This window comes from Pelobates fuscus, chromosome 7 (assembly GCF_036172605.1).
Source record: "Pelobates fuscus isolate aPelFus1 chromosome 7, aPelFus1.pri, whole genome shotgun sequence".
NCBI classification, from domain to species: Eukaryota; Metazoa; Chordata; class Amphibia; order Anura; family Pelobatidae; genus Pelobates; species Pelobates fuscus.
This window is the reverse complement of record NC_086323.1, coordinates 166,834,845-166,850,773: the sequence shown is the minus strand read 5'-3', so window position 1 is coordinate 166,850,773 and position 15,929 is coordinate 166,834,845. Positions and strand designations below refer to the sequence as shown.

The window sequence follows — 15,929 nt, the reverse complement described above, 5'->3', positions numbered from 1 at the left end:
TGCACCAAAATCTTAATTAAGTCATTGTTGGGTATAGATATTGCCCCTGCAACTTTGCAAATTAATACAGTGCTGTTTCTGAGAAAAGGTTCTGTTTCCCGTTTGCAGTTTTGCATTTTCCAAATCTACTAGGGGTTTCTGACACAAATAGGATCAATTATTGAACTGTTTGATTCAATCATGGAATCATTGCCTTTTGCAGAAAAACATTGGTTCAAGGTGAGCATTGAAGGTTGCTTCTCAGTGAGAGGCACCCGATTGGACAAAAGCAATCAAAATTGATGACTTCACACTAGTGCAGTGAGTATTTGGGATGCAGTGAGGAGTCTGAAGTTAAAGTAAGTTTTTTAAAAAGGACACTCCAGACCGCTAAATCAATTTAGCTTGCTTGAGTGCTTTATGTGTGAAGAGTGTGTCCTCTTTTTTTTTTCTTTTTTTCTTTTACAGAAAGTGCAAATTTCAATAGAAATTGGCATTTTTAGAAATTAACCTTGTTACACCCCCCTGGCTTTCAAGCAGACAACCGTTCCTGTAGCCCATGGATCAGCGCAGCTAAGAGGAATAGGCCTTGACAGAGCCAGGAGGTAGGCATAGCAACCACAGGAAGTTAGTGACAGCTAGCATGCTGGGTAGGGCGGAGCCATAAGGGGAATATTTACACCAGCCATTATATGAAGTGGCCATTTTAACTGAACCTAAGCTTACCTGTCAGTTGTCCCTCCCACCCTCCCTGTATTTGGTTAGGTTAGTTGATTTCCCATTTTTTCACAGTGGCGGGGAATGGCCTGGTTAAATCAGAGGGTAGATGGAGGAGAAAGTGGGCATCCTGAGGTTTAGTGTGGATTGGGCAGTGTTGCACGTGGTTGGTAGGTTCGAGCCCGTCGGTGGCTCCGAACCTGGGGGTGTGGTGGTGTCTTGGTACACCCTACACTGGAACTGGTGGGTAGCGGTGTCTTGGTACACCCCTACAATCGATATGGTGGGTAGCGGTGTCTCGGTACACCCCTACAATTTAACCTGGTGGAAATGTGGTCATATTGGGCGGCCAGTTTCTGTATTAACATGTTTTTAGATTATCTGTTGTTATTATTGTGGGGTCATTGCTAGGGGTATGTTATGTATATGGGGGGATGTTAACTTTAATAAGATTTGTTGGCAATGACCCCATTTGTTATTCCTTAATTATTTTATTAATAATTTAATAAAGCGGTGGACTAATTATTTCCAACAGTATAACCTGTGTCCGTGTTTTAATGGGGGTTTGGGTAAGGTTAGCGCATATGCCGGCAAATCCAACTGTGCGCCTGTCATGTTACTTCCTGGTTTGGTTATCTCAGTGGAGCTAAACTCAAGAGGCAGCAATTGCTCAAAGCACTTTCCTAGCCAATCCTACTCATTGAACTGAATTGTGAAGCCTGTGATTGGACAGCCACATACAGTTATGTTTGGGAAAGAAGGGGAGGGCATGCAAAATCAGACCAGAGATCTGCAGCTTTTGCAAGTTGCTTTTAGATAGCCCACTAATGAAAAAATAACACACAAATAAATGCATGCATGTTTTAATTTATACAGTGTTTTTTTATTTTTTTATTATCATTATTGTTTGGGCAGTGGAGTATACCTATGCATTTTATCTTCAGTGGTGGTACCAGTAATCTAAACTAAAAAGAACACTAAATAAAATAAAGACAATAATTGATAAATATTTATTTGAAACTATAGCTGATTAGCGAATATATCAATTTGGACAACTGTTTTCTATATACTGTGTATAGATTGCTGTTCAGGGATAACTAGAAATCCAAAATAGGTCAATCAAGACAACTTTATTTTTTTAATTTATCCATTCATATTTATCGAGTTTTTAAAGGGGGGATGTATTATTAAGCTTATTTAACATATTCATAATAGAATACAAACATGAGTGTGACATACAATAGGTGTACACTATCCCATTGCTCTCCTATGGGATAGTGCTTTGCTCTCTCCTCCAGCTCTGCTTCACTCCTACTTGATATTTCCTATCCTAATGTTTCTAATACCCCACCTCCTATAGACTGTAAGCTCATTTGAGCAGGGTCCTCTTCAACCTATTATTCCTGTAAGTTTTCTTGTAATTGTCTTATTTATTGTTACATCCCCCCCTCTCAAAATATTGTAAAGCGCTACGGAATCTGTTGGCGCTATATAAATGGCAATAATAATAATAATAATAATAATACAAATCATTAAATAATGATTAAACCTTAAAGTGAACTTGCGATGTAAAAGGATGAACATTTTAATCCTTACAAATATTGCTAACACTTTCTCTTCTTGAAATGATGACAGTCCATTCACTAACAGAGAAATGACAGTCAAGTTGCAAACGTTAGGCCAATATGGACAATTTGGGGTTTTACTCAATGTACACTCCAGAGCTGAAGAAATAACTGTCGTCCAGGACTGCAATTCCCACGAATCTCAGGCAGCACTGGGATATGTACAACATGACCCAATGCGGCACTTACAGTAAAGTGCTATCCTTATTAAAGCAGCTTCCATTCAGGAGTATAAATCCCATTAATCACAGGAATGACTGGAAGTGTATGTCTTGGTTCAGGTTGAGATTTGGGTATCCAAATCATCACTTAGGTGATCTATGCATTTTTACCTGTTCATTACAGGATATAATTGCATGGATGACCTCGCCATTTACGCTTTAGAACTTTTTAAAAAAATGATCTGTCTGTTTTGAGAAGAGAAAAAAAAAATAATAAAAAATATATTCATTATTTCGGAGATGATTTTGGTTTATTTAACCCCTTAAGGACACATGATATGTGTGACATGTCATGGTTCCCTTTTATTCCAGAAGTTTGGTCCTTAAGGGGTTAAGAAGGAAGCAATCTTCTGGTAAGTGTTTTTTTTCTTTTCTTCCATTTTTACATTTGAGTCCTATTTCACTAGCACTATCATTAGGTGAAATCTATACTTAACTTTAGGTAAACCTGGTCATCCGCACGGTCTGTGAATGACAGTACAATTTAACTCTAGTTTTTGGGACTGAACTGTTGCCAATTGTCTTGCAAACAGTGTGCTGTATTCTCAAATCAGGGGATTGACCTTGATGTGTAACTTGGGAACGGATTAGGAGAGGATATTTTACCAGCTCTTACTGCTCAGCAGATTATTTCCAAAACCTGCCCTCACTGATGGAATAACTCTTCAGGTGACTGATTTCACACACTCCACTTCACCGATAATTGATATTTTTTATAATTTGTCTGGGGAACTGCATTATAGATTAAATGACCTGAAGAATCAAAATAAGGATTAGTTCTATAACGTGTTTATATAATCTCTTTATACTGCACGCTCTGTGCGTTACAGGAACACTGCAGTCTCCAAGGGAATACTGCTGTTCTGTGTATTGTGATCTATGTATGAAAGATATGACTGTATCGATTGGGTCTTGTGCAAGGCAGGAGGGAATTATCAGAACAACGGGAGTGAATATTGAAGAATTTTTTTTTTTGTAGCTTTGTGGATTTATTTGAGCAAAATGTATTCGATGTAACAGAAAAGTAAGATATTACGATACTAAGGGCATATTATTATTTAATGTCATATATTTAAATGCATATAATTATTTAATATAAGCAATTTAAGGGAATATTATTATTTTATAGCAGCAGTGCATATTCTTCTTCAAACATATGTTTTATAGTTCACGTATTTTAGTTTGCTATAATTTAAAAGTTTGAAAGATTCTTGATAGTGATGTCCCGAACTATTCGCTAGCGAATAGTTCCTGGCGAACATAGCATGTTCGCGTTCGCCCCCTATTCATCGCCATTGAGTAAACTTTGACCCTGTACCTCACAGTCAGCAGACACATTACAGCCAATCAGCAGCAGACCGTCCCTAGCAGACCCTCCCAACTACTGGACAGCATCCATTTTAGATTCATTCGGAAGCTGCAATCATTTTTTTTTATTATTTTTTTATTTTATTTGTTTAAATTCTAAATGCAAAACATTGGTATATAGGGGAATATTCACTAAACCTGCGCGGTGGGTGGGGGCTATAAATCACAATGGGGGGACCTACTGTACCCCCCTGGCCCCCACCCCTGCGTGGTGGGTGGGGGCCATAAAAAAACCAATATGGCGGGACCTACTGTCCCCCCCCCCAGCCCCCACCCCTGAGCAATGGGTGGGGGCCCCCCAAAAAATAGGGTGGACCTACTGTCCCCCCCCCGGCCCCCACCCCTGAGCGTTCGGTGGGGACCATAAAAAAAAAACAACAAGGGGGGGACCTACTGTTCTCCCCCCGGCCCTCACCCCTGAGCGGTGGATGGGGGCCCCTACCCCTGAGCGGGTTTTCTTTCTTCTAAAATCTTCTTTTTTCAGCCCCAAAAAAGGCCAAATAAAAAAACATAATAACCGACGCAATATCTTTATGGCCCCCACCCGCCACCCAGCGGGGGGGCCCGGAGGGGGGGAAGGAGAGTACGTCTCCCCCCCCCCCTTCAATCACTATTGTGGCCAGAAAGAGTCCCTGTGGGTTTTAAAATTCGCCTGCCTATTGAAGTCTATGGCGGTTCGCCCAATTTGCAAATATTTCCGGAAATTCGCTTTCGCGGTCGCGAACCGAAAATTTTATGTTCGCGACATCACTAATTCTTGATAAAGTAGGAGATTAGTAATGCATTGTGTCATCTCCCTGGCATGCAATTTTTAGCCAGGAGTCCATCTTTTGCAATCTTCTCCCCCCCCAGCTGTAGCTTATTTGACCTCTTCTGTAATCTCTCATAAGCCACTTGCTCAACTCTGGCCACTACTTAGACTTATTTAAAAAGTTACCACCCATCCTTTCATTCATCACACCGGCCACCTTATACATTTCATTTCCAAACTTCTTATATATTTTTTTTTAGATTTAATTGTAATTATTCGCTATTCCAATTAAAAAGGCAATCTAAGAACCATACCTACTACACCTTATTGTTGTGCTAATGCTGCAAGGAGTTTTTGAGTGCCATCCCTCCATTCAAACCAATTTTAGAGGGATGCAAATCTGGCTGGAGAATGATCATCATAATGAAAAGCTGACATGGTTATGGTATTCAAAGTCTTCCTTTAACTAATCTCTTCTCTTGATCCATAGGTTTCTCAGCATTGCATGCAATTTTATTCGAATTTTGCCTTCATCCTTCTTGACCTCTCTGCTACCTTTGTTCAACCTACTTGTGAAGCCACTCTAGTTAATGTGGTACCAGTGGTTCTACCATTATCTTACTATGGCCTTAATTTAATGAATCAACCTGATTCAATATTGTTACAAACTATTTATCCAGGACGTACTTGGAAACCAGAGTAATTTGAACGTACCATTTCTACCGTATATACTCGAGTATAAGCCGAGTTTTTCTGCACATTTTTTGTGCTGAAAAAGTCCCCCTTGGCTTGTACTCGAGTCAGTGTCTGTATTATGGCAACTTACATTGCCATAATACAGACCAGGACCGCCGGGCCCATTACAAGCCCGGCGGTCCTGTTGGGGGCCGGCAGCAAGCTGTTACTTACCTTTGTAGCAGCTCCAGTCAGCTCCCTTCACCTCCGTTCCCTTCCGCTCACAGTGTAAGTCTTGCGAGACCCGCGGCCCTCAGAGCATTGCCATGGTAAGTAACAGTTTGCTCCGGCCCTCCCCCTGCTCAGTACACACCACTGGACCACCAGGGAAAAATATAGCCCCCATCCCTGGCCAGGAAACAAGCCGGGAGGGGGGACAAAGCAAAATCATTAAACAATTACATTTTATAATATTAAAATAAAATAAAATAAATAAATGCTGGGACTGTTATAATCTGAAACCCAGAGCATTATATTTTAGTTTTTTTTATTGACTCGTTATGTTCTTGCCTCCGTTCTCCCATAATGCATGACCTCAATCAATGAGGACCTACCAGTTAAGTCTCCCTTCCAAGCAAACCCATGATGGCTGTGCCCACCTATAATATGACCCCCCCTCCCCTTCCTGCCCCTTTCCCCCGGCTCTTCACCAAGGGTAATGGGGCTTTGAAGCAAGTCAGTCAGCTACTGCAATAGATTAATATTCCTACAGCTCGCCCACCGGTACAAGCCGAAACGGAACACCAGATCTGACTAGTTTAATGCACCCTACCACTTCTATGACTACCTTAGCAAGTGCCAGCCTGGAGTTGTTCCTATATCTCCTGTACCCTTATCTATACATGAGGTGTATTATATCCAATGTATCATAGTGTCTTGTATCACATGTCCATGTCTTTGCCATACATGTGCATAGCTTGTATTATGCAATGAACCTCAATAAAAAAATAGAATACAAAAAATAAATACATAAAATTATATTAAAATGCAAATAAAATAATATTAAAATAAAAAATATTAAAAATAATAAAAATGTCCTCCCCCACCCAGTTTACACACACTACACAAACACACACACACTCTGCATTATACACACACACACTGCATTCATACAAACACACACTTTGCATTATATACACACACTGCATTCATACAAACACACACTGCATTCATTATATATACACACATTGTAAATAAATATTCAATTAATATAATTTTATTGCAATCTAATTTTATTTAGAAATTTACCTGTAGCTGCTGCATTTCCCACTCAAGGCTTATACTCGAGTCAATAAGTTTTCCCAATTTTTTGTGACAAAATAAGGTGCCTCGGCTTATATTCGGGTCGACTTATACTCGAGTATATACGGTAAATACGTTATTATTATCTACAGAAGACACAATTAAAGTATATGGGAATGTCTGCAAAGTTTTTCTAACTGTATTGAAATACAATATGTATTGTGATAATAAATCATCTACGTCAGTAATCTCTTTCACTGCTGGTAACAACTGTGATAATTTAAATATAAAATGTATTGCTAAACAAATATAAAGGCATTACAAAATGATTGTGTGAAAGTATGATGTAAAAAAATCCTTAATGCATTTCCATATTTAGATTTAAAAAAAGAGGTATGTATCTGTAAAGTATTGTGTTTGTAAAGGGAAAACAATACAAAAACACAATACAGCACTAATTTAGAGTGGTTCTGATGGTCCTGGTGTCTGGAGGCACAATCATCCCAACTTCTGCTGGAAAGTTCTATTTTTTGGGTCCTGTCTTGCTGTCCTGATTTTGTGTCCTGGTGTCCTGCTTTTGGAGACACCAGGGAACTGTGCCCAAAATGTGTAGCGTCAGCACATCATTAAATGTGCTCGTGCTTCACTCAGGAAATTAGGACCCTGCAGAGAGCACTGAAACAGTGCTCCCTTCATGGTCTTCTCTCTATGGGCTGCCCTGATTGATTGATTGAAAGGACGCCACGCTGACCTGCCATTAATTTGATGGACCTGCCCCATTTCCAGACTGGTCAGCCCTTTTGGGCAGAGCCAATTATGAAATCGCATCACTGGCCTCCACTCTACCTTCTCCTCTGGCAACCTGCTTCTTGGGACATCAATGTCGGTTAAGGGGTTAAGGCTCTAACAAGCCTTAACCCCTTAACCCCTTGTGTGACATGTCATGATTCCCTTTTATTCCAGAAGTTTGCTCCTTAAGGGGTTAAAGTAAAGTAGTCCTGGTAATACATTTCATTGTGCTTTCACATAGAGTGGACATGGTGATAAACTCTAAGAAACCTTGGTGTACAGTAGAGTAGTCCTGGTAGTAAACCATAAGGAGCCTCCACATATCATGGCCTTACTAATAAACTCTAAGGAGCCTTAATATAAACTGATCCTAATAATAAACTCTATGCAACCTTGAGAAATAAGCTGGTATAACTGTGTAAAATAAGTTGTTCAAGAAACTCCTATGATATTTCTAATATTCTTTTTGCTAATTAATTCACATCCACCTCAACTTATGGGAAATGGCAGAAAATATATGTAGAGCTAAAATATACCTATTACGTTGACTGAATATTTTATTACACTGATACTATATCTTACTTCTCAATATGTTTTTTTTACTTTAGGGTTTACTCCAACCACCATGATCACTCCAGAGATCTGAAGTCGTCATGGTGGTAGGAGCCTGTATGTGCAGTGTTTCTGCACAACCCTGTTCTGGGCTGCCTAACGTCAATTCTAGGCATAAATTACTCACTGCACGCTGATAACAGACATTAAAACTTGCAGGTGCTCTGCCTCTCCCATTTCGTAAGTTTGAAGTGGAGAAATTTAAAACAGACAGTTCCGAGTTCCGACTCTGTGGTGCATGTAATGGGGTAATAAAAGTGAATAATGATTACCACTCTAGAAACTGTTAACTAAGCAGACATTTTGCATCTAAAGATAAGGAGGATATTAATACAACATCGAAGTTTTAAAACTTTTTTAAATTACTAAAACTGGTAAAAATGGAATGGAGAATAAATATCCCCAGTTTGACTATTTCAGACTGGGCTTACATTGGCTAATATTTTTTGTTTTTTAATTCACCTTTGTTAAATATCCAGTGACTATACGTTTTCAGTTTGGCACAAGATAACTCATCATGGTTTATGCCTTTATTGGTACTAAAATTTGACATTCAACCTTAGCAGTTCTATTACGAGTTGCTGCTATTATTATTCATGAATCCATATTTATTGGATTTCCTTCTCCTGTGTTTGTAGATTAACAAAGATTAACATTCATTTTTCTTTTCCATCCCTGCTGCAGAGTGTCTTCACGGTAAGTGCATTTCTCTTTCTTGTTTTGTTTCCGTACATTCTGTTTGCAAGAGAAACCCATTTGCCAGTGATCTGTATAAAATTTGCTTTGATTTTAGTATATTTGTATTGGAATAATATGTATTGTGATGGCTAACCTGGCAAAGCATCATGGAAAATAAGACAGGGCATCATGGGAAATAATTCACCAACATAAAGTGGCAAGGTTAGCTATCAATTTGCTAGATTGAAATACTGTCTTTATATTCTGCTGGTAAGAGTCAATAGTTCTTTTGAGGTTATGTTTTGTTTGTTGATGTCCATTTTACTATCATGTTTTAGGCATCAAAGTGATATTGATGGATGTATAATGACTTTCACAAAATAAAGACTGCAGATCTGGCACTTCACAATCTGAGTGGCCAAGCTCCTTTCTAGTGGAAGATAATCGGGCACGAGGATGTTTTGAAACCATGTTTATTCCCTCAGGGTTAAAGTCATTGTTCAATTTATTTATGAAACTTTCTCAGGCCTTCTAGATTGCAGGAATAGATTTTATTTCACAACAATATAACAAAGAAATACACCTTATACACACACTTATATACAATGATACTTATCAGTGGTAGGTGAAATACAGCCTCCCTCAGATCGCTCCCAGCTAGCAATCAACTTCAATACCAATATATACAAAACACAACGAGGGAACCGGCTGGTAGCCTAAATTGAGATAAATATAAAAACAAAATATAGTGTAATAAAGTTTGACAGAAATATCATTTGCGCAATATGAAATGCACTCACAGGATCTTGGACAGTTCAGGCATATATGGTGCCTCCCCTGATGGTATGGGGGGCTGGGGGGAATTCCCCTGGACACTTCCCTGGATCTTTCCACCAAAAAGCAGGACTCCGGGTGAAGGTATGAAAAAGCGGCTTTAATTTTCAATAAAATATATAAAAAAAGTAAATGCAATAGAGGTCCTACGTGTTTCGTCCCTTCTATAAAGTATGGGACTTCCTCAGGGACCAACAATATTAAAATTACAATTAATGCAGTACAAAAAAGCAGCCTTTTTTGTACTGCATTAATTGTAATTTTAATATTGTTGGTCCCTGAGGAAGTCCCATACTTTATAGAAGGGACGAAACACGTAGGACCTCTATTGCATTTACTTTTTTTATATATTTTATTGAAAATTAAAGCCGCTTTTTCATACCTTCACCCGGAGTCCTGCTTTTTGGTGGAAAGATCCAGGGAAGTGTCCAGGGGAATTCCCCCCAGCCCCCCATACCATCAGGGGAGGCACCATATATGCCTGAACTGTCCAAGATCCTGTGAGTGCATTTCATATTGCGCAAATGATATTTCTGTCAAACTTTATTACACTATATTTTGTTTTTATATTTATCTCAATTTAGGCTACCAGCCGGTTCCCTCGTTGTGTTTTGTATTTATTTCACAACAGTCTGTTTAACCAGTTGTATATTTTCTACAAAGAGTACTTAAAGTACTTTACTAAGTAAAGCTTCTCAGCAGGCGTTGGCAGCGTGTGACACTGGTCGATGTCTTTACCTCTGACTATGGCAATATTTATTAGATACAATCGGTAGATACAGCAATAATGTCTGATGGGCTGGAAATAAAGTTGCAAAATTGATGCCAAAATACTGAATTTCTTGGGCACTTTTATGTCTGTTGTCAGTTCAAGATAAGTTGGTTATGGTGCCTGGAGTGCTCTCCGTTTTAACTAGTCAAAACATTCAAGAATCGGGTTCTGCTAAGCCAAGCAGCAATTAGGAGCTTCTGGCTCTCCATTGTCAGTAGTGGAAGTGGGGAGTGATGCCCAGTGGACAACAAGTAAGAAGTCAAAGTGTTCTAAACTACAAAACTTCTGGCATCATAACCACTACAGATTGTTTATCACATTACATTTGAATTGCATAAACATATACATAAACATGAAAATAAACATGAAAAAAACATGCTTAAGTTGATAATTAAACATGTATTAAAGACAGTGGTGAGATAACATATTTTTGTGTTACGTTGGGCTAAGTAGGCCCCGAAAAGAACTGATACATTTAACAAGTATGAAACAAAATTTATATGGACAATATATAGGAAGTTATATCTAATATCTGGGCAGTATTTACCTGGCTGCCAGGAATACTCTGGTAATTTCAGTATTTTTTGGAATTTAAGATGCACCATTAGATTTTAATTAGAAATCCAGAGAAAAAAATAAAATAACAAATAAAACTGTTGAATATCTTACACCCCTTTAGTGTCTTTTATCCTCTTAGTGTATATTATCACCAATTGAATGTCTCTAACCTTCTTTTTTTTAATATTTATTTTATTTATACATTTTCTTAATACATGTATATCATATTCACAATAGTTATACAAAATTTCCATTAATACAGCATTAATAAACATTCATATTAATTATCTATAGCCTTAACTATATATCACAATCCAATTACAAAAGAAAGAAAAAAAAAAAAAGAAAAAAAACACAACACATTAAGTTGCATTTATGAGAATCGGTGTGGGTCTAATCCTAGTCTAGCAGTTCACTATTATATAGGAAATTTGGAAGTCCAGGGTAGCCACAAATCTCTTAGATTTCTAATGGACAAATTATAGATAGGATTGGATTCCATCTTATATTGGAACCTTATCTGTTCCAATATATCTTGCCATGATGGTGGATTAGGTGATTTCCACGCTCTAGCAATATTGATTGCGAAAAAATCAATAATATATTTTTGTTGTTTATCACATGAATTATAGCCTATATTAAACAGAAACATTTGGGGGCTAATTACATCAACCTCCTTAAAGATGTTTTTTACTAGGCCTATCATTTGCATCTTAATGTTATTCATATGTTATATATGGGGCATGGTGCCCTCCTCTCTCCCGCATCTCCAACATTCTTTTGGGTGTATTGGGGATAATTTATGGAGTGTAACCGGCACCATATACCACCTGTAAATTATCTTTAAATGTATTTCTAGCAAGGATATATTATGTATGCTTTGTTTGACTAGCAAAGTAGCATCTGTCTATTCTGTCAGAGGAAAGGACTTTCCCATGCCCCTTTCCCATTTACCGAATGGAGGAATAGGGGAATCATTATCCAATACATCAAACAATTTATTGAATCTGGAGATTCCTCCCTTCTTTTGACTACAAACGATATAAGAATTAAGATAATGATCTTTAACTATCGTTTTAGTTGATAGGAAATTCTTAATCCTTAGATGTTGGAATATATCCCTAGGTGGAAGTTTATACTTAGATTGTAGTTGTGTAAATGATGCCGGCTTAGATCCTTCACATTGATCTCCAATTTTCTTTATTCTAAAGTGTACCCAGGTTTTAATATTCATATCTGTCATAGCATAATGGTGTATTTCTATTGGTGTATTAAATGATAATTTTACTTTCAGTTTTACCGGTAATTTGTTATTCATAAATTTTGCCACATCTCTTATGATTTTATTGGAGAATTGTTCCCTCTCCAAATCCCCTAGGTTCAAAAGTCCTAGCCACCCTAAAATGTATAGCTTGTGTCCTGGTCCTAATTCTTGTTCAATCCTGATCCAGGAATTAAGGGAGTTTTGGTCTGAATTTAGCCATAGCATAAGCTGGGAGGCTCTGCTTGCTTCATACATCTTAGCTACATCTGGGAACGCTATACCCCCTTTCCGATAGCTTCTGCGTAGTATCTCCGCCGCTATTCTGGGTGGTTTATCACGCCATATGAAGCTAGAGAATAGGCTTTGAAAGCGCTTAAGGATCATCCGTTCAATTCTATATGGGATCGCCCTAAATAGATAGAGGAGTTTTGGCATCAAAAACTAATTGATAATATTCACTCTCCCTATCCAAGATGACTCTAGTTTCCTCCACTTATGTGTCTGATGTTGTAGACCTTTATATAGGTTATCAAAATTCATTGAAGTTACCTTGGCAGTATAAAATGAAATCTTTATACCTAGATAGTCAATTTTATCTTTAGCACATATTAGATGGAAGTGGGAGGTTAAGTTTTCTAATTGTGCCTTGGTCAATAGAAAAGGTAACATTTGGGACTTATTAATATTGACCTTATATTTGGAATATTCCAACTATAAGGTCTCTAACCTTCTTAATGTCTCTTACCTCTTCTGTGTCATGTGTTCCCCCCTTGAGTCTGATGTGTCACTTGCAGCCCCGCATCCCATCCTCTTGTGGATCTGACTTCCCGCTGTAACATGGTGTTGTGGACTGCGCTAGAGGATATTCATTACCTGATACTTGGTCTGATAGGAAGCCACTCACTGCTCCCATTGACCAGCTTTCTGTCAGTCTGGGGTAGAGCAAAAAGAAGATCCACATTCCAAGAGGCCATGTTACACAAAGTGACTGGTGGTGTAGGGGTAGTGACCCCCTCCTACTGGTCATTCAGGGGAAAAATAAGATTTTTTTTTTTTTTGCAAAACACAAAAATAAATGTTCCCCATTTCAATAGCTTTTGTTATTAAAATAAATCTGGGCAATTTTGTTCTTATTTCTAGTTACTCATTTTGACTTTCATGAAAGGTTCACTTTAATATATATCATATAACATCTTCCAAGTGGTTTAGGAGCTATTATAGAGTTACTCACCTGCTGCCCCATCCTCCAGCTAAGATAGTCTCAGAGGTCTGTAGGCTTTACACTGATACACTGTAATACCCACACTCCACTGCTGTCCCATCTCTGCTTTGATTGGTCCTGCTTGGAGACATTTCCTAGAGGGTATAGCAGAGACAATATTGACATGCTATACCCTCTATACATCCTACATCCCCTGTTACTCAATCCTCTGCTTAAACCATCTGTGCAGAAGCCAGTATAAAGGTGTAATGATTGATTGATTGACAGGTAGGGTAAGGACCAAGGTTATTAAAGGTAGGGACCATGGTTATTAAATGAACATTTCAAGCAACATAACCAATACAGCATGCTGCAGTATTTATAGTGCCACGAGTACACTGGTGCCCCCACTATAAGTAGTCAAACCATTTGACATATTTTCTGGGTTCCGTCGGATGATGGCTTTTCACTTCCCTCTTCCTGTTTGCCATTCAGGAGCTCTTTGTTTGCTCTATTGAGCTAAGTGTTGTAGTGCAGGACCAGGTAATTGGCTGAGAGCATCAGCTGACCACTCTTAGTCAATAAGCTAAACCCTGCACTGCCGGGCCTAGCTCAGAGAGTTTCCTGGAATGTACAGAGGCAGGAAGTGGCACCCCATCATACTGTTAACACTACAGTGCTGAGTTAATGGTCATGCTGTTAGTGGAGTTCCTTTAAAGTAAAATACATACTTTCTAGCTTTTACAGATAAAACTTAATTATATTTAAATGAAGCTCAAGTTGTATGCATCAGAGATAGGTACACGTAAAAAAATCTAAATAAATCAAAACATTGTGTACGTTACGTTGACACGTGCATTGTAGTAAAGGTGTTAGAAAAATATCATATTTTCAAATGAATGCGTCCCTCTTAATGTTGGCTATGGACATGCACATTGTATAGCTGGAGCTTTTAAAACATTTTCAATCTCTTACTTTCTAACAACTGTGACAATGCAAAATTATCATGCCACAAAACAGAATATCTTCACACTTCAGCAAGTGTCTCTCATGGATTATAAACTGCTCACCTTGAAAGCATGTAATAGGCAATGATCACAATGTGTATCTGTCTATTAACTGACTGTACGAGTGGCATGAATTGGCTAATTTCTATGGAAGGTAGTCATTTTCAGTTTCATGGTCTTCTGGAAATGAAATATTTTTTTTATTTTAAAACATAAAGTGCAGTAGACTCTTTATTCAGAAGCTTATTAAAGGGACACTCCAAGTGCTATAACCATTAAATTATTGTAGTTCTTAAAGTGCAACCCATCCAGTTCTTGCAAAAGTATTTTTCAACAGTTTGATAATAAAATGGAGGGTTACTGGTACTTAATGCATGGCCACCCCACACAAGAAGCAATAACTTGGACATTCCATACAATCATTCTTATTTCTCTTAACACAACATAGAACAGCAGAATTAAAACATATCGAATTGTCATTACCTCTTTTGTATAACCAGAATGAAAAGTTTGACTCCTTATATTCGGGAGCCACCAAGTCACTGTAGTGGTTATGGTGCTTCAAGTGGTCCTTTAACAACATCCAATAGCTACTAGTGGTCATAAAATGCTAAAGGGTTTCCAGACTGACCGCTACTAATATCTGCTCACACTGTTACTTATTATAGTTGCTTATAAAGTACTGAAACACAAGCTATGAAAGTCATCACTATAGCCACAAAAACTGGACATTACAAAACGCTCACTTGGTGCATGCGTACTTCATCCTGTGATTGGCCTTAGCAGAAGACATTAACAGTGAAAAGAATGTGTATTGAACTGGAATACCGTATTATACCAGGCATAGGCATGCACAGCCTATTGTATAAGGGTGTGCAACCTAAAGCACAAACACACACGCCGCGTGTATATATATATATATATATATATACACACATACACATATACTGCTGTGTGTGTGTGTAGGTGCTGTGTGAGAAGGCGCTGTGTGTGTGAGAGCACTGTGTGTGTAAGGGTGCTGTGTGTGTGTGTGTGTGTGTGTAAGGGTGCTGTGTGTAAGGATGCTGTGTGTGTGAGGGTGTTGTGTGTGTGTAAGGGTGCTGTTAGTGTGTGCGGTGTGTGTGTATGTGTGAGGGTGCTGTTAGTGTGCTGTGTGTGTGTGTGTGTAAGGGTGATGTGTGTGTGTGTGCTGTGTGTGTATTGTGTGGGGTGGGGGTGCATTTAGTTAATATCCCCCCTCCCTTCTTACCATATGTAGGGAGCGGGGACTGTGCTGCTGCCATCCCTGGTGGTCCGCAGGGGACTAGCGTTCACTCTCACGAGATCTGAGTGGCAACGCTCCGACCTCGCAAGAGGAACCCGGCCGAGCTGCTGGCAAGAGCTACCCGGGTCCTCTCCTGCCTCCCTCCCTGCCTGTGGTTAGGTGAGGGAGATATTTGATCTCCCTCACCGGCCCACGGAGGGAGGCGCATAGTGTGTGCCGCAGGGATTAGGGTGTGCCCAGACACACCTGGCACACCCCGTGCGCACGCCTATGCGTATTACGTATCTGTACTGGGTCCTGCTTGCTGTCTAC

The 15,929-nt window shown here is 38.9% G+C and overlaps 1 protein-coding gene across 1 annotated transcript in view; it reads left to right on the top strand.

The window, feature by feature from the left end:
- The first annotated feature begins 8,080 nt into the window (after positions 1-8,080).
- Positions 8,081-15,929, top strand: part of CACNA2D3 (calcium voltage-gated channel auxiliary subunit alpha2delta 3) — an 868,261-nt gene continuing 860,412 nt past the window's right edge. The window contains exons 1-2 of the mRNA XM_063428162.1: positions 8,081-8,086; positions 8,724-8,735. Coding sequence (XP_063284232.1) covers positions 8,081-8,086; positions 8,724-8,735 — 18 coding nt within the window. The remainder of the gene's footprint in view (positions 8,087-8,723; positions 8,736-15,929) is intronic.